The following is an 18989-nucleotide window of genomic DNA, read 5'->3' as shown; positions in this document are numbered from 1 at the left end:
CTCTTCCCCGCCGGATCCCCTCTCTCTGCCGCTCCTCTCACCTCCCGTGCCGCCGCCTTCTCCTCCTCCCTCCATCCCTCACTGCCACATGTGCCACTCATCCCCTCCCTCTCTCCTGTAGTGCGGGGGGCACAATGGCGATGGCGGCGCGCAAGGGAGCAGCCGCGCATGGGGTCGCAACTACACGGGGCCGTGAAAGCATGTAGGGGAGCAGCGCCGCGCAATCGGCCCTACCCTCTCTCCTCCGAGATGCCATCACGTCCCATCCCCCTTCCCCGCCACCTCCCCTCTCCTGTCCCCTCTCTTCCCCCACCGCGTCCTCACCTATCTTTCCCTTCCGCCACCTACCCTCCTCTCCTCCTCTCCCGGTGGCACGCGAGGCCAAAGGAAAGCACCAAGGGGCCGCGTGTGATGAGGATCCACTATGGTTGGCACCCCAATCTTTTGATGAGAGGAGGGTGACTCAATTTGGGGGAGGAAGACGCGTTCAAGGCCTCACTACTACAACTTCTAAAGATGTTTCTCCTTAGAGACCTATACACTACCTTCCAAGGTTACCGCGTTCTTATGGAGCGCAAATACTAGCCACGAGTGCACTCGTCCTACAAGCTATCGAAGAACAAGTAAAAAAAAGCACGAAATCACAAGATGGAGTTGAAGAACTCGAAATGAATCTCAACTATGGTGGGGTTCTGAATACAAGAGGACGGGCGGCTAGATTAGCACACGTGCTTCAAGAGAGTAGCGAAGGATAACTCGATGAAAACAAAAACTTGATGTTCATGGCAGCGGCTAAGGGGTATAAGGATGCGGGAGGACAACCTCAAGGGTGTTGGAGTCGTACCCCAACCCTAGGATGCATCTGTAATGGACTCAACTTGTTACACAGCCTAATGGGCCAAAATAGGGTGACACAGCACCATGAACAGAAAAAGGTTTCGGTAGTAATTGGATGATTGTGGCTAACTTCGAGTAGATATGGATATGAGGCCTGATCTGTTGGAAAGTGCACTTCATAATCATTCCACGAAGTACTGGAACGTCCAAAAGGAGTCCGTATGAAGTTGTGCCGGACGTCAGAATTTGTACATTTACTACAGTCTGAATCCAGCCCGTGCGATGCCTCTCCCTTTTTATCCACTCCATTATTCCCGAGTAACATAAGAGTGCACGTGTCTCCATTGTGTAAATAGGATGAGCAATAATTTAAGAATGATCTGACCTGATGGTTGAGTTGATGAGCACGAGCACGAGTAATAGGACCAAGTGATGTTGGCCATGTAGGTGCTGGTGTTAGTGTGGATGTATTATTGGTATTGATGTCCTCATCAACGTGGGCGTGTGTTGACGCCTACCAGCGTCACCACTGGGAATCAACGATGACGCCCTCAGACATCAATGAGATGGCAGGTATTTCACGGGCCACGAATAAATCCGCAAGCGCACGGAGTACCGCTGTAGCATTTTATCCGAGAGTAACCTGGGGTGTCATTTATATTTCTACAGGGAAGGCGGCGGTGTGAAGAATTTAATTAAGTTAGGGGAACCACTATGGGTTAATGTCAATGATTTGAGCAGGGTAATAATGTTCATGATAAAAGGGGGTAGTGTAATATACAAGCGAACCTGATAACTCCTTCTCAGGGTATCGGAAAGGTGGGAGCAAGATCAAGGGTAACTAGAGACATAATCTATCGTACACTCGTGAGCATGATGGATTGAGTCGTTCATACACAAAGAAAAGCCTACGAACATAGACTAGGGAGACCGCATCAAGATGAATAGGGTGAACCTGAACACTCGACGACTTTATGTACCTCCTACCCCTCCATCTGAACATAGAGGATTACTAGGGCTCAAACATGGCTGTCACCACTTGCTGGCTACCTCTACAACCTGTCGCATAAAGTTGCATTCAAACGTGGTTATCAACCCAGGCACCACGCCTGCGCTAACAAGCACCACTCTAGCCTTGCGCAAGGACACCCTTGTCTATCCGGGGCCTGAGTTCTAGAGCGTCCAATTAAGGAAGATGAAACAAAGCCATGAAATAAGAACTAGTCTAGCACATGAATCAAACAAAGCAAACATAGATCACAAGGAGGATCATACACACAAATATGAGCATATGGACCAAAGTACTGAATAAATAAGTAAACTCTAGTACAAATTCAGAACATTACATAAAGAGAAGGTAAAAGACATACTGGACATTTCATGAAGACTCTAAGACCTCGAACTATGACTCGTACCTGAACTCCTCTAGTCCTAAGACCTCTACAAGTGAAGGTGAACTACATCTTGAGAGATTGGCTAGTGTAACTTGTAGTGATGAGGGAGATCTTCCATCTCCTCCATGTCATGAAATGGAGCCCCTCCCCTCGTATATATAGAGGGGAGCCACCCTCTCGTCAGCCGAGAAATGACCAGGAGACCCCTTGAACCGACGTTGGGAACCAATGAGGAGGTGACACGTCGAAGCCTGAAGGCGGTGGGGCCCATGGGTTGGTCGGCCGACCAGGGTGGTTAGCCGACCATCCCACTAGGCCCACCGACCTTCTCCTTCTTCATTTGGGCTATTCTCTGGGCCCACTTGTCAATGGTTGATGTTTGGGCCTTTGTTATGTTGGATTTCTTCTCTGGTGGGCCATCCAATCCATGTTTTGTACGTGTGGCAGCGTTTGATTGGACAGCGTCTTGCTCCTTAGCTGAAAAGGGTATGATTGCCCTTCATTTCCAGCTAAATTCTGCACTCATAGAAATCTAGAGGGACATGTGGAATTCAGTGATTTATTAGTAGCATGAGTGTAAGAAATGCAAGTTCATCCATTTACTGTGGCTATATTGATGCTCAGAAATGGTCGTTAGTGAGCGTCAACAGAGACCGCTCCTATAGCTGACGGGAGAAGCCCGTTCACATATGTGGCTTTATGTACCTCTTACTCCCCAATCCGAATGTGGAGGATTACTAGGGCTCGAACAGGGCTGTCACCACCTACCGGCTACCTCTCAATCCATGGGAAAAGGTGACATCCAGCAACACTTAGCTAGTCTAGACACCACGTCTACATTAGTAAGCGATACTCTAGCACCTCACGTGGAGCCTCAACCTCCGGATGGACAGACATCACACTAGAGCAACCATACGAATACTGGAACAGTTGATAGAGTTTTAAGGCCAATATGTTAACCATCACAAACACAGGGCGATCATGCAATGCAAGCATCGAATGATAATGCAACCAGCTCACGAAGCATATATCCGATAACTCAGAATATACTTCAAGGAGATATCGATAACCATAGTCTAATTCAATTACAAATAACCAAGAATTAGAAAAGAGAACTAGAGATGAACCCATACCAGAACTCTCGAGCAACTCCGGGGATTCGATGACTCCTAGACTTCTCCTAAACTCTGCTAAGCCTATAGACTAAGAAAGAAAGCTTTTACCAGCCAACCGCACCCACGCCGTCGTGCCCTGCCGGCCGTCGCCCACCGGCTGCATGCGCCCCCACTGGCCACCACGAACAGCCGGTAGACGCCATGCCTCGCCGCGCGTCTTGCCGCCGCGGAGGTTGCTCCCCACTGGCCATGCTCCGCCGGCCGCACCCACGACGTGCCCCGCGAGTCGAAGTGCCCCACCAGCTGTGCCCACCGGTCGTGATGCCCTGCCGGCTGCGCTCGCGCCGTGCCCCACTGGGAGGAGCATGAGGCAGGCCATGGAGAACTGCGAGGAGCGTGAGGCAGGCGATGGAGAGTTGGAGACCGAGAAGAGATAAGGTAGATAGGGAAGAGAAGGTGGAGAGTGGGGAAGAGATAAGGGAGACTATTGTGCATGTGCAGAGAGCGGCTGGTATAGACTATAGAGCCCACGATCCTAGTATAGAGCACTCGTTTGAGCTAATAGTTTCGCAGTTTTGCACATCAAACAAATTCCTACCAGGACAATTTCAGTTCTATTTGTAGTGGCGGGTGACGTACGGGTGAGGCCCCCACCCGCCCCTACAAATACTTTTTTAATTTATTCTAAAACACCATTTAATTCATTAAAAATAGCAAAACACTTCAAAAAAATATATAAATTTTTTTACCAGAAGCTTATCGCGACATGTATAATTTAGAAAAAATACAAAAAATCTAATTTGAGTGTTCATATTAGTTCAAGGTGTGGAAACCACAATGAATAGCTCCCACACTAACTTATCTCATACAAGTTAAGGCTAACTTTATGTTTTTCAAATATTTAATTATTATGTACAATCAAATACATTTGTCATGTTTTTCCCTAGTTTTGTTTATCAGAATAGTCTTATTGTACAAATTTCCGTACTTTTCAAGATTGTTTACTATTTACTTTGAATTAAACGATTTTCCAAACAAAACTGGAAATTTGTAGGTGCAGGTGACGCTACCACCGCCCCTACAAATGCATTTCTAGAGGCAGGTGATGCCATCACCCGCCCCTACAAATAATTTTTTTAATTCTATAATTTTGTTTAAATGAAATCATATAGCAAAATATATAAAAAAGTAAAATATATCAAAACTATATTCTAACGTCCATAATGGTTAAGAGTGTGAAAGCGTAATGTATAACTCACTCACTATACTCTCTCATACAACCCAAGACTTACTTTGTACTTTCCACACTCATAATCATTATAACACTGAAATATACTTTTGATATTTTTTTCTTGTTCTATATATCAAAATAGGCCTATGGTAAAAATTTTACTTTTATTTGCATGTGTTTTACTATTTTTCTCGACTTAAAACATTTTTGGAAGAAGATGTTTGTAGGGGTGAGTGGGGTCTCAGCCGCCCCTAAAAATCAGTTTGTAGGGGCTGGTGAGGCCCCCGCCTGCCCCTACTAAGGATTTTCTATTTTGTTCTAAATATTGATTTAATTTATAGAAAATATCCAAATACTCCGGGTATACGTTCGTATATTCCAGACATATGTTTGGGCGTCCGATCGAATACCTGAATACCCCAGATATATATCCGGATACTCCATAGTATCCTGCTAACCAACCTCTACAAAATTTCTGAATAAATTTGAAATTCATTTTTAGTGACCGGCGAGGGGATGACCTGCCCCTAAAAATGCCATTTGTAGGGGCGGGTCACTCCCTCACCCGCCCCAAAAAATAAAGTTTATTTTTAGGAGCAGGTGAGGGGGTGACCCACACCCCTATAAATGATATTTTTAGAGGCGGGTCGGTTGCTATAGTAACCGAGCACCATTTGTAGAAATGGATGAAATTTTGGTCCGTCCTTAAAAAAAAGTCGAGGCATTCCTACAAAAGTTCTAAAATTTTGCTACAGTATCCGAGTATGTTCCTCAAGTCTAATGGGAAATTCTTTTCATCCATGATCTGAATGAAGAATTTGTAGTGTACTTGTTTTAGAAATAACCAGTTGGTTAAGATACTGTTTTAGAAATAACGTACCTTCAGAGATAAAATTAAATCGAATCCAATATAATATACTGTATTCTCCGTAGCCTCTAATCTATTTTTTTACCAAGCATGGTCTCCTAAATAACTCTAATTGCGAACAAATCTTACATGATAAATTTACATATAAATTAAAACCAATCTAGTAGCATCGTTTTAGCCATTTTAATGCTACTTAATTCGTACATTGTTGCTATTTTTTCATCACAAGTTCTAATTTCTGAATTTTTATGTGCGTGTTCATGATTTTGAACTGTTGAAGTATCCTAGTAGAAATGATAATGGTCTCTTGGCAATCTATCTTTTCGAAGGAAACACAAATTAAAAGTGCATGACAACAGCCGCAAACTAACCCATATACTGGACCACATGATCTCGTTGACCTTTTCCATCATACATTAAATTCCTGATAACCATGCATGTTCTTTGTAGAAGTCCCGGCCCCACAAAAATTAGTTGGATCTGATACTTGTGATTCGCGAAGTCATGGCTACAGTGTAACAAGAATGTCAACGACGATCGGCTAAAATCAAATGATGGTGATAAGTAATCTTGACAGGATTCCATTATTTGGTGAAACCGTAAGCACATTACCCATATTACAGAATACAGAGGGAACAGAAATGTCACCCAACTCACAACTGACCTCAAAACCTTCTATGAAGTTCAGATTCTTGCTCTACAAGAGTCTGCTGAATAGTTACTGAGCATTTAGTTCCTCCTAATTTCTTCACTTGGCTTCGACATGCCTTGGCTTGTGTTTCACAAGTTGATGGTTCCTATGACCACACACCCTGGTGTTTGTCAATGAGTATCCCTGCCACAAAAAGTAGGGTGTCCTAGTGCTTCTAGGACGTGAGAGTTCTCATGCGACACTTTGTACATGCCTTAGTTTTGTCAAGCACTATTCAAAAGCCTCTTCATAATAAAGCTTTTGGCTCATTCTCCTGCTCATCCTCAAGCCTTGGACTTGATGTCACTGTCATCAATGCGAGTTGGGTGTCCTAGCGCTTCTAGTATGGGGCAGTTCTCACGCGACACTTTGTACATGCCTCTGCCCATGCCATGCCCTGAAAATATGTCATCAGGTTCAGGGCTTGAGGATGAGCGGGAGAATGAGCCGGACAGGCTTATTATGAAGAGGCTTTTGCGTCGGTGCTGGGAGGAGTCCAGGCTCCTCTGGCGACTCGCTTTCCCGGCGCTCCTCACGGAGGTGTTTCAGTTCTCCATCGGATTCGTCACCACCGGCTTCGTCGGGCACCTCGGAGACGTCGAGCTCGCCGCGGTCAGCGTCGTCGAGAACATCTTGGACTCCTCGGCCTATGGAGTCCTGGTGAGCATATCTATTCAATTTTCGGCTCGCAGCAGTGGAATTGCATATTGTTGCCAACCATCATCAACTCCCCCGGTCCCCCCGTCTTGCTCTCGCCATGTAGTTTGGCATGGGCAGCGCGCTGGAGACGCTGAGCGGGCAGGCCGTCGGCGCCGGGCAGCTGGAGCGGCTGGGCACCTACACGCAGCAGTCGTGGGTCATCTGCGGCGCCACCGCGGCGGCGCTGGCGCCGGCGTACGCCTTCGCCACGCCGGTCCTCAGGTCCTTCCTCCGCCAGCCCGCCGGCGTGGCGCGCGTCGCCGGGCCGTACGCGCGGTGGGCGATCCCGCGGCTGTTCGCGCACGCCGCGAACATCCCGCTCCTCATGTTCTTCCAGGCCCAGAGCAGGGTCTGGGCGGTGGCGGCCATCTCCGGCGCGGCCCTCGCCGTGCACGTCGCGCTCACCTACCTCGCCGTGAGGCGGCTCGGGTTCGGCCTGCCCGGCGCGGCCGTCGCCGGGGACGTCTCCCACTGGCTCGTCGTGGCGGCGCAGTTCGCGTACATGACCGGCGGCCGCTTCCCCGACGCGTGGAAGGGGTTCACCGTTTGCGCGTTCAGGAACCTCGGCGCGTTCGTCAAGCTGTCGCTCGGGTCTGCCGTCATGATCTGGTTAGTAGTTTCCGTCGACATTGCTGCCAGCTTCTTTTCCCTGATTTTTAGTTGTTTTCTTTCATCGAGAGCTATTTGATGGTTTTATTACTATTCTTTGGCCTCTTGGGTTTGGTTCCTTTGGCCCTCTCCTTACGCAAAGATAGGCACTTCTTCTATACCTGCGCGCGGTTGATAGAAAACTGTTGTTGACTTTATTTTTTTTCTTTGGTAGCTTGGAGTTTTGGTACTACACCACGCTTCTCGTTCTAGTGGGCCTCCTTAAACATGCCAAACTCCAGATCGATGTCATGTCTGTCTGGTAAGAACCAAGTACTACTCCACTAACTATATATATCTGTTAAAAATTAAACACCATGAATTCCTTAGTTAGGCTATTTATACACTGATGAATATGAATCGACGACTTTCTAATTAAATATCTGCAGCCTCAACTACGAGTTCATGACTATAATGGTTGCACTGGGCTTCAGCACGGCAGTCGGGTACGTATACAGGAAAACGGAATGCAATGTTTTCATTGAGATTGTCAGAGCATGGAATGCATGAAACATGCTACATTTGATTGACAGCGTAAGGGTGTCGAACGAGCTGGGTGCAAACAGGCCCAAGGAGACAAAGTTCGCAGTGGTTGTGGCAGTTTCGACATCCATCTTCATCGGCGCAGTCTTCATGGGCGCCGTCCTCATCTGGAGGACAAGCTTGCCAAAGTTCTTCAGCGACAGCCGGGAGGTGATACATGGAGCTTCCAGACTGGGGTATCTTCTCGCGGCGACCGTATTCATGAGCAGCATCTGGCCTGTATTATCAGGTACATATTATTTGACAAATTCCAAATGAATGAGATCGACATGCATGGTTCCCTGCAAAATAGACGATGTGTGTGCGAAAACAGATATGAAGTTCCAGTCTAATTTTGCAGGTGTGGCAGTAGGAGCAGGGTGGCAAGTGCCTGTGGCGTTCATAAACGTTGGTTGCTACTACTTAGTGGGCATCCCATTGGGCATCCTGTTTGGCTTCAAGCTAAAACATGGCGCGATGGTAAATCTTGTCAAAATTAAGCTTCAATCTTAGTACGTGTTAACCACAATGTATTTTTATCGGAAGCAATGCTTGTGTTTTCTGATAAACTCTGCAGGGCATATGGATGGGCATGCTGACAGGAACATTTCTCCAAATGGCTATACTTTTTGCCATTATCTTCAGCACAAAGTGGGAGAAACAGGTGCAGTTAACCTCAACTAAACAATTTTTCCTGTAAATGCACTACGCAAACGTATGAACCTGGATTTGAACGCAAATATTGCAGGCTGATCTGGCAGAAACGAGGATATTGGAGTGGGGAGGAAAGAATGAGAACCTATCACTGACGAAATCTCCACCTACGGATGACCAGATGGTTCCTGCATGCAGATGAGAAAATGTTGGCGGAGGGAAGCCAGAAGAACGTAGAATCACTGCACACAGATTGATCACAGAATACATTGTCCATTTTAGTTTTAGACAACAGTTTCATTGTTTGCTAGCTAGGGTGATGCCATGAGCAGGGTGTTTCTTTCTTTTTTCCCCTTTTGATATTTTAGGCACATAGTATTACTTTTCATATATCTGGAGATTTACTGATGAAACAGAAGTTCATGATCAGGTGATGTTGTTACTTTAGCAATTACCATTTAGATTTCCAAGCTGCTGCCCCATCCTTCCCGTGTCTCTCGCGCGCTCTCGCCGCCCCATCCTTCCCGCGTCCCTCTCGCCGCACCCTTCACGCGCTAATCGTCGGAAACGTGGCATGCGAAGAGGAGGGCAAAATACAGTGACATGGCAGGTGGGTAGGCTTGGTTCAAACTCCAGCACGTACGGGGTGCATCCACACGTCTACATCGTCATCAGCCGGCCTCTAAACCTTTGTTAGATTCTAATCCTTCCATTCCAAATTATAGGTCGATCGTTTGACTTTTTTGCCATAAGTTTGAGCACTTGTTTTATTTAAAATTTTGTGCAAAATATCAGTTCTTTTTGTTGTAGCTTGTTTAACAATATATTTTTTTCAAAAAATGACTTAAATTTGACTATTATTGTATAAATTTTTTAAATAAAATGAGCGATCAAATTTGAAATTAAAACAAGTTAAAATGATCTATAATTTGGAACAGAGGGAATATCTCTCTAAAATAGGTAGCCCGGAGAGACGGATGGGTGGGTAAGCTTGGACGCTTTCTCAAGGCGGGACTCGCGCGGGGCTTGCCCATTAGGTAGTGCTTTTTTCACATATGGGGGGTGCTTTTTTGAGAGGCAGTGCTTGTAAAGTAAGAGCATCTTCAAGAGTCTAGCCAAATTAGATTAGCTAATTCCTATTTAGCTAGCCATTTAGCACTCCAAAGGGTCCCACAACAGCCTCTCCAAAATTTCTGAAATCCTAGCTAAATTCATGATTCTCGGCGGCATGCTGCTGCTCGACACCGCCATGGAGGAGCCCGGCCATGAGGAGCTCCACCTCGGCCATGGAGGAGCAAGCGGCGGCGGCACTTCCCTGACCCCATTGCAGATCACCTCCGGCCATCCTCCGCCTTCTCCCCTCTGAATCCTCTCTACTCCAAGCGGCGCAAATGCAGGGGCGCTTAACCCCGGGAGCCGCCGACCCCTCTGGCCTCCCTCTGCCTGCTCCACTCTAAATCCACACCGATGGGGAAGACCTCGGCCCCGTCACGGCCATGGGGGAGCTGACCCCGGCCTAGCCATGGGCTCAGGAGCTCGACCCCGCCGGCTATGGAGGAGCCCACCTCCATGCCTACTCGTGGAGGATGGGGAGGACCTCGGCCATAGCGGAGCTCGACCTTGGCCCAGCCATGGGGGAGCTCGACCCCGGCCTAGCCATGGGGGAGCTTGACCCCGCCGGCCATGGAGGAACCCGCCTCCCTACCTGCTCGCGGCGGATGGGGAGGAGCACGGTCATGGCGGAGCTCGGCCCCGGCCCAGCCATGGGGGAGCTCGATCCCGTCGGCCATTAAGGAGGCCGCCTCCGTGACTGCTCGCGCCGGATGGGGAGGAGCTCGGCCGCATGGGCGAGCTCAGTGACGGCAAGGTCGAAGGTGACGACGAGGAAGAGGACCTATGCATGTGGGAGGGAGCGGATGCCGAGCTGCTGCGCCTAGGCATTTTTCCCTAGCGGAAGGGAGGGAATAGCGAGGTCGATAACTAGCGGAGAAGTTTAGCTAGTCTGTTGGATGATGATTTTATCTTTTTTTTTTTCTATTTTTTACCTAGCCAACTTAGTTTAGCTAGTTTGTTGGAGCTGCTCTAAGCTACTCGCACCTGAATGTAATCCCTTGATCAATTATTAAAAAAAAGAAGATAAAAATGCCAAAGGTTAGGGCATCGTTTGCAGCTGTGGGCTTTGGGTTTTTGCACCTGAATATATATCTTTCTACTACCCTTGCATGTGCTGATGTACGTATTCCAAAAATGCATTTGAACATTTGGTTTATTTACAGACGTTGGACTTTGAAATATATGTGCTATATTTGCAAATACATCTACAATACATTACGCTTCGTGGTTCCTGTATCATCGGTCCAACGTGGTCACTAGCAGCTGGTCCGGCTGGGGCTGGGCTGCAGCTGGGCCTTGGGATCGTGTGCGCGTGCCACGAACGACGCTCTCAACTGGGCTTACGGCGGGAGACAGCTAAGAAGGCTCGGCAGTCAGCTCACACGCCCGATATAGCTGTCAGCCACACTGTCGCCAGCCGACGACGCGTGGACAGGAGGCTAATTACAATGGAATACTTCCTACTTGGGAGGATATGAATTTCCCATTGATCAGCTGCGTTGGCATGGACCACCAGCTGAAGATTGCTTTTTTTTTTTTGCGAAACAGGGTAGATTATATTAATGAAGCACAGTACATACAGTACATCCCCCTTTTGCATAAAGAACCTTACAGAGATTAGAAATTACGTCGAGGTCCAAAACATCCTATGCTCCGATGAGCAAATCCGCCTGCCCAGACCGGAGCCAAATCCTCCTGTCGCCATCGCCAGAGCCTCCAAAGCTTTTGGTCTGCCGCAAGATCCAGCGCCTCAGGCTCGCTGGGACGCATCTTCCACCAGTGAACGCACCTCGGCGAGCTCCGCACCATGAACAACGGAGGAACCAAGTCCAGCGCCGACCCACCGGAATGGAGTCTAGGATGGTCGACGACGAGGCCGCCGGCCAACCAGACAAAGACCCCAACAAGGGGAAAGACCACAACTCCACCCCGCACGCTAGAAGGTAGAGGGGAACTGACCTCACTCCCTACACACCGGGATTGGCGACGCCAACAAAAGCCGCAAGGAGGAGCGAAAGGGCCCAGCAGTCCTCGAAGACAGCGTTAACACCGCCGCCACTGCCGGAAAAGCTCCGCCTTGAATCTTCAGCCGAGACGATGCCGTCGCCGCCACCGTCGTCGTTGAAGACCAGGGGGAACAAAAGCTTCGCGCCGCCGTCATAAGCAACACCAACGACGCCGGGGAAGAAGACCGTCCTCCCGTCGGAGGTTATTCGCTGCCGGAGCCGCTCCGCAGCCACCGCTCCCGGCACCACCAGCTCCTCCATCGAGGACGACGGCGAGCACCCAAACTACCCCAGATCTACACCTACCTAGGAAGTATAGACAGCCGGCGGTCGATTCCCCGCCCTCCTCCTTCTCCGGCGCCGGAGAGGACACCGGAGAGGAAGAAGGGCGCCGGAATCGGCCCCGGAGGCGTCGTCGCCCTCCCTTTCGCCTCGGTCTACTGTAGCACTCGAGAAAGAAGGGGAAGGAACGAGAACTCCAGATCACCAGCTGAAGATTGCTGTGTCTTGTAGCCGTGGGAATTTCTTTATTTGAAATTGGAGTATTGACGATATATTATTGGTTGGATGTGTATCCATAGACTATACATGCGGTACAAGTAGTAATGGTTTCTTTTGTACATAGATATACTTTATTGCCGATTGGTGTGTCGTATGATGATTGCTCGATTGGTGTGTCGTATGATGATTGCTCAGTGGCTGATCTAGGATGTCAATCGAGGGAGGCTCATTTTCCTCTTCTTCCTCTCTCATCAATGTTTCTTTTTCTTCCTCCTCCTTTTCTTCTTCATCTTCTTCATTTATAATTGAAAATTGTTTTTTCTTGGGGGAAGGGGGTGGAGTGAGGTTGTAGAGGGGTGGAGGGCCTTGATCCACCCTTGAGCTTGCAAACGGGTGTCAAAGCACTTTCCCCTTGTAATGCTATCATCCCCCCCCCCACACCCCCGCCCCCGCGGTCCCATCCCCTCTTGTAGAAGTCTCGATATTTCCATTCTTACAATGAAATAGGGGTAAAGCCTTGATTAAAAAAAGAAATTTATAATAAATAATAACATATATCTATAGAAAAAATGTACACCCACAAGAAGGTTGTATTTTCTAAACATTTCATAAACAATATTTTTTTACAGTAGAATTGATCAATAACTAAAAATATAGTGTTTGAAATCTTTGTGTAAAGAGTTGTAGAAATTTTTTCCAGTTAAGCAAAACATAGGGATACAAGCCATAAATGTTTTAGTTGCATTATTAAATAACAGTCGTGACTTAAAAAAGCACATTGTGACATATCATCCATACATTTCATGACAATCTTAATCTAAATATAAAAAATTTCTTGACGATGGGCATCATTTAATGGTTTTTTACTTACAATAAAGAAACAAAAAAACTAAAAATACTATTTGTGCAAGAACAGAAAATATTGTTAACGGGAGGTCGGGAGCCAAAAGTTGGCGAAAGATATGAAGCCGTTAGCCATGGAAGAGCCAGGGAGCACAGAAGAATTTTCCTCCGGTGTAGTGCAGACTGATTAGTTTGCCACCGCATAGGGCGACCCAAGAGCCAAAGCACCATTTGAAGCAAAAAAATGCATCACCTTGCATCGTTCAGTTTCAGTTTTTCTGCAGTGTCGTGAGCCATTAAGTTCAGTTAGTACACAGGCAGAATAAATTACCAGTTATTGCATAGCGTGTATGCACATGATTTGGAACAGAAATTGATTAAAGTATTGCTAATTCTTATATGAAACTGCAACACTACGGGCACGCGTCACGGGTGGTGGGTATGCCAAATAGCTGTGAGAAAAAAAATTGATTTTTGGTAAAACATCTTGACCCCAACAAGAGGTACAACATCAGGGATACGATGACGGACCTAATCTAGGTAAAAAACATTTTCAACAGTTCTGGATCTTGCTTTGGCCTCGCCCCGGGGACGGTTCATTGTGTAACACATGAGTTGTTTTTTCCCTTTTCTTGTCTTCGTCAAATACGTCAAAAAAACCCATAAGAGAATATACTTTCAAATATGAATAAAGTAGTTTTTACCTTCATATATATGTGTGTTTACTTTATTGTTTATTGAAAAATACGAGGTTTAATTTGTCTCTTCAAACGCGCACGTCTCTAATCAAACCTACCGGCCGGTTACTCGCCTTGAACGCTCCGATCGTCCTCCTGCCTTAAATAAACTGTCCTTCGTTCACCGATGCACTCCTGACTGAGACTCAGAACGCTCACCCACTCTCCACCTTCATCGTCCATGTCGTCGCTGCCCTTCCGGACAACCCCCGCCAAGGAGGACCCGCCGCCGGAGTTCCTGTGCCCGATCACGCTGGACCTCATGCGTGACCCGGTCGCGGCGCCCACGGGCATCACCTACGACCGCGCTGCCATCACTTCCTGGCTACTCTCCGGCGGCCAGCGCGCATGCCCCGTCACGCACGCCGAGCTCCGCGCGGGGGACCTCGTCCCCAACCACACCCTCCGCCGCCTCATCCAGGACTGGTGTGACGCCAACGACCGTTCCTGCGGCGGCGTTGGGCTGGTCCCCGCCACGCCCGAGGAGGCCGCCGTCGCCGAGCTCGAGAGCGCCACGCGCGCGGGCGACGCCGAGCGGTGCGCGGCCGCAGCGCGCTGGGTTCGGCGGCAGGCACGGATGGCCGAGCGGAACCGAGGCCGCCTCGCGTCCGCCGGCGCAGGGCGCGCGCTCGCCGCGGCGTTCGCGTCCTTTGCGGACGCCGCCGCAGGTGCAGCCGCCGCTAGCGACGCGCTTGACGCCGTGCTGGCAGCGCTGGCGCTCGTCGTGCCCATGGACGAGGAGGCCGTCGCGGCCGTCGGCTCGTCCAGCGCGTCCGTGGCGCGGCTTGTCGCCGTCGCCGCGAACGGCGGCCTGCTCAGTAGGCTGCAGGCCGTGGTCGTCATCGGAGAGATCATCTCGCTGTCATGCCACAGGCATGGCGCCGGTGCCGTCGTCGATCTCAGCGCGAACACCGACGCCATCGTCCAAGTCTTGGTCAAGACGATCAAGGACGCCATCTGCCCACAGGCGACCAGGGCATGCCTGCTCGCGGCGCACCACCTCGCCTGCGCCGGCGAGAGCGCCGCGGCGCGCCTGGCGGCGGCAGGGCTCGTGCCGGTGCTCGTCGAGCTCCTTATCGACGCGGACAGGAGCACGGCCGAGAAGGCTCTCGCCGCGCTCGACGCGGCACTGGTGTCCAGCGATGGCCGGGCGCGGGCCCGTGCCGACGCGCTCGCCGTGCCCGTGCTCGTCAAGAAAATGTTCTGCGTTTCCGACGCGGCCACCGAGCTCGTTCTTTCTGCCTTGCTGCGCATCTGCAAGAAATGCCCGGAAGACGACATGGATGGCACGGCAGCGGCAGGTAGGCGGCTCGCCATCATTGAGGCGCTGCAGGTTGGTGCCCTCCAGAAGGTGCTGCTGCTGCTCCAGGCTGGATGCAGCGAGGAAACGAAGGAGAAGGCCACTGAGCTGCTGAGGGTGATTGTCAGGTATCAGGGCAGAGTGGAGTGTGTTGATACCATGGATTTCAGAGGGCTCAAGAGAGGCACTACAATTTTGACTACATAGATTTTTTGTGTGTGTGTGTGTGTGTATACAACAATAGAAAAAAAATAGTAGATGCAATTGTGATCACAAAAGATAGAAAATGTACATAAATAGCTTCTAAGTGTTGATTTAAAGGTTTTCTTGTTTTTGAATATTATTCTGTTTCGTTCTAACATTAGCGAATTATATCCATTCATCAACCTCTGTGGACAACCTGAGAAATCTAACTTCTCATACAGCATCGAGAAAAGTATGAAACTATAACTAAATACCTTCAGAAATGACACGATTTGTGTACAGAATGAACAAGCCTGCCTTTTTTTACGGCTCATATGTTTGGCCCTGTTACTAGCCTTCTTTAATTTTTTTCATTCATGGACAGTACCTAGATGTTGACATATTGTCACTTTGTTATCAAATCTTTGAACAAATACGTACAAGTAAGTTTATATTGCTTGCGAGAAAGATGAAATTCTATTTCCCCCTAAAACAACTGATGGCACTTCATTATTCATGGTTTTTCATTATTCATGGTTTCGGAAATATTTCCATATTTTTATAATTGGAATCTTCAGCCTAGTTTCAGTTTGTGGAGAGTTCATCAATTTGGGTTTACATTTATCTGGTATTCATCAGCTCTACCAGACTGCCATTAGTAGCTTTTATCTGCCTTTGAATATCTTCCCTGAAACAGTGCTTTCCAGAGGCTATTTGTGTACCAGGTTCAAAGTCATGGATAAAGAAAACGACTGTCGTTCTTCGTTCAAACAAATCCGCTTCGAATAGTCCACAATTCCAGTCAATGGTAGCATCATCACATCAACATCCACTTATTATTCCTATTGTGCATGCATGGCAGGAGAAGTGGATTCGGTTTGTCCTATGCTTCTCAATACAAGTTGCGAATCTTCTATTCAAACTTCTAACAATTCCACTACCATTGAGCAGCTCCAGACATAGTATATCGCTGTTGGATTGAAAGGCAAATTACATTTCTTTATAAGGTAGCGTACCAATTTACCAAAATCCAAGCTAGTATAATTTTGGTATCTCTTGGGAAGGACAGTAAAAGATCCTTTAAAATTGGTACCTTTTTTTCTCTTGAATACACAGGAGAGTTGTGTATTATTATAAAATTGGTATTTTTTCTCTCTCGAATACATAGGAGAGCTGCATATTATTGTAAAATTGGTACCTCAGCGGCCTTGCTTTTCAGAGATCCGCAGGTTGCTGTTGTAATCCATGTCGCGTAAGTGCATCAATTTAGTCCTATCGTTACATCATTGTACATGCCAATAATCCAACTGGAGTGATTTGTCTTATGGTTTCTGAGTTGTTATTCTTTTCTGAATAATTCCACTATCAATGGCCGGGCAGTTGAAGACAACCATGTATGATCAAAAGATAAAATTATATAACCACCTCACCTGCCTCGCCAGAACTAGCCAACTAAGATCAGCACCCGACGAAACTCACTGATTTTTAGTTATTCGTCTGCCCAGATTGTCTGGATGCATAACTGAAGCCAAAAAAGCTGCATTGTGAACATTCTAGTACTGGTCAAAGCAGGGATGTTGCACATGCAAAATCGACCACTTAGAAATGGCCAAAACAATATGAATGATATTTCTGCTCGTCCTACTCATGAAGGTTAGGCTGAAAGCCAGAAACCGACTTTGAGATGTAGTGCAAGCGTATGACTGCATTATTCTGCCTTCAAGTGTCCGATGCTATACTATACTTAATAGTAGTGGTCAAAACAAGGTGCTCACGCTACTAAAAGAACACCTAGAAAGAGCCAACAAATTAGCTAGGATGCCTTCTCCTTCCTACCCATGTGGGTCGTCTAAAAGCATCCAAGAGTAAGCACATGCTTTTCTGAGTTGTAGGCATGGAATGTTCCTAAAGCAGCTGATAAATGCTACTATGAACAGACCTGACTATGAATTAACTAGCTATCACCGGTTACTAATCTGTACTTCAAAAGGAAAACTTTCCAAACGCACCAACTACATTTAGTAACTGAAGCTATGTTTGAATATTATGGATTAGATCGGCCACATGTGTTTTTGTTTTGTTTTGAGCACTTACATTATTTCTTGAATAGGGCAAGTACATTGCTACACGTCAGCGGTCTCATAGGTCGTCCCATGCAAGTCCACGTATGACTTTTGATTAGGTGGCGGAGAGAGGGGGGGAGAACAAAGTGGTTGTTTCGCGAGACAACCATCTTATAGGCTAAAATTTAGGACTATGCACTATTCTACAAATTGTTGTTGCCATGCAACTCACAATATTTCTTTTTACAATGGACAAATTATGAAATTATATAGACATCGTATAAGATAACCCATTGTATATATTGTCTTTATGTCGTCTGATGATGTGTCAATGCATGAGACTGTCTATTAAACTAGACCAATGTACTTGCTCATATGAGATACATCTCTTGTACTAGCCCTGAGCACCCTGCAAGTTCCATTGCACTGCCCTCTATGTTTACATGGTAATAACCAACCACTAAAAGCCAATCTATGTGAGGTATAGCATCCTGAATTTGATATCATTCCAAATTTAAACGAAATTAAATGGTATCTAGTCATGAACGATTCAACCCTTTTGGAAGAACTGTGAAACCCAACTACTTGTATAACAAGAAAAAAAATATGAATTACATCTAAACACCTTCACAAGATTTGTTTACAAAAATGAACACGAGGTCGCTACCTGGGCGCGGATCCAGGCGAGGTCAGACGGCTGCCATACCTTCCCGCTTGCAAAAATCTCCGTCCACTAGCCATGGCATCGCAGGTGTTAGTCCCTGACAGGCTGAATCCAAGACGAACTGACGAAGAGTTACACGCTGTTTTGGGCTAGGCCTGGTGGCCCAAGGCAAAACTAATGTGCAGGCTACAGAGCATCTGACGGACAGTGTGATTAGCTGAAAGTGATTGGGTGCTCTTCCTAAGAGGGGGAGGGAGAAAATTAGAACTTAAAACTTTAACCTAGGGCTCCAACTAGTTTGCACAAAACTTAAACTAAAACAAATTATCTAGATGTGCAACTACGGTTCACCTTAGTGTGAAAAACTTATCGCAAAAGAATTTTGCAACCTATAGCCAATCCTAGTAAGATACTACACTAAGAAAGTAAAGGCACACAAGTTGCAATATGAAGTGCGGAAGGTTAAATAGAAGGGATGAGATGAAGCAAATTCTCGACACGAGAATTTATCCCGTGGTTCAGATTGCCACAAAGGCGCCCCTACATCCACGTTGTTGAAGTACTCACAAAGAGTATCATTTTCCGGCAATCAAGTCTCTTCCGTGAACACAATCACGGTCACCTTGATCTTGTTTTCCACTAAGGGAGATTGCCCACGAAGGAGGGGTCTCTGTCCCCCGCACAAAGTTGTCGACGCCGCTCCACACCAAGTCGGAGGGTCGTTGACGTACTAGCGAGCCACCAATGCTCCAAGGAGGTCGGCGCACCGAGATACAAATTTGGTTCACTCTACAACCACAGCACAAGGATCTAAATCTTGCTTGATCACTCACTCAAGAGTTAACCTAGCACTAACACTCACAAAGCTTGTGCTAAGGACTAAGAATTTGATCTCTATGCTCTTAGATGGCTTGGAGGTG

At 47.4% G+C, this 18989-nt stretch overlaps 2 protein-coding genes across 2 annotated transcripts; both read left to right on the top strand.

Moving 5' to 3' along the window:
* The first annotated feature begins 6509 nt into the window (after window positions 1-6509).
* LOC120648706 (protein DETOXIFICATION 33-like) lies at window positions 6510-9129 on the top strand. The gene is made up of 8 exons (XM_039925394.1): window positions 6510-6796; window positions 6900-7444; window positions 7659-7745; window positions 7873-7929; window positions 8017-8255; window positions 8367-8485; window positions 8583-8669; window positions 8754-9129. The coding sequence occupies exons 1-8, from the start codon at window positions 6512-6514 to the stop codon at window positions 8859-8861; spliced, it is 1527 nt and encodes a 508-aa protein (XP_039781328.1). The 5' UTR covers window positions 6510-6511; the 3' UTR covers window positions 8862-9129.
* Window positions 9130-14000: 4871 nt separating this feature from the next.
* LOC120648705 (U-box domain-containing protein 21-like) lies at window positions 14001-15558 on the top strand. Its single transcript, XM_039925393.1, has one exon. The coding sequence runs from the start codon at window positions 14041-14043 to the stop codon at window positions 15364-15366; it is 1326 nt and encodes a 441-aa protein (XP_039781327.1). The 5' UTR covers window positions 14001-14040; the 3' UTR covers window positions 15367-15558.
* The last annotated feature ends 3431 nt before the right edge of the window (window positions 15559-18989 follow it).

This window comes from Panicum virgatum, chromosome 9K, assembly GCF_016808335.1.
Source record: "Panicum virgatum strain AP13 chromosome 9K, P.virgatum_v5, whole genome shotgun sequence".
Taxonomy (NCBI): domain Eukaryota; kingdom Viridiplantae; phylum Streptophyta; class Magnoliopsida; order Poales; family Poaceae; genus Panicum; species Panicum virgatum.
This window is presented reverse-complemented; position numbering and strand designations above follow the sequence as displayed.

Excerpts from the sequence above, each read along its gene's own strand:
- LOC120648705 (XM_039925393.1), top strand. The coding sequence starts at position 14,041 with ATGTCGTCGCTGCCCTTCCGGACAACCCCCGCCAAGGAGGACCCGCCG.
- LOC120648706 (XM_039925394.1), top strand. The coding sequence starts at position 6,512 with ATGCCTCTGCCCATGCCATGCCCTGAAAATATGTCATCAGGTTCAGGG. Across the intron at positions 6,797-6,899 it reads CCTCGGCCTATGGAGTCCTG|TTTGGCATGGGCAGCGCGCT; the intron begins GTGAGCATATCT and ends CTCGCCATGTAG. Across the intron at positions 8,670-8,753 it reads GCACAAAGTGGGAGAAACAG|GCTGATCTGGCAGAAACGAG; the intron begins GTGCAGTTAACC and ends CAAATATTGCAG.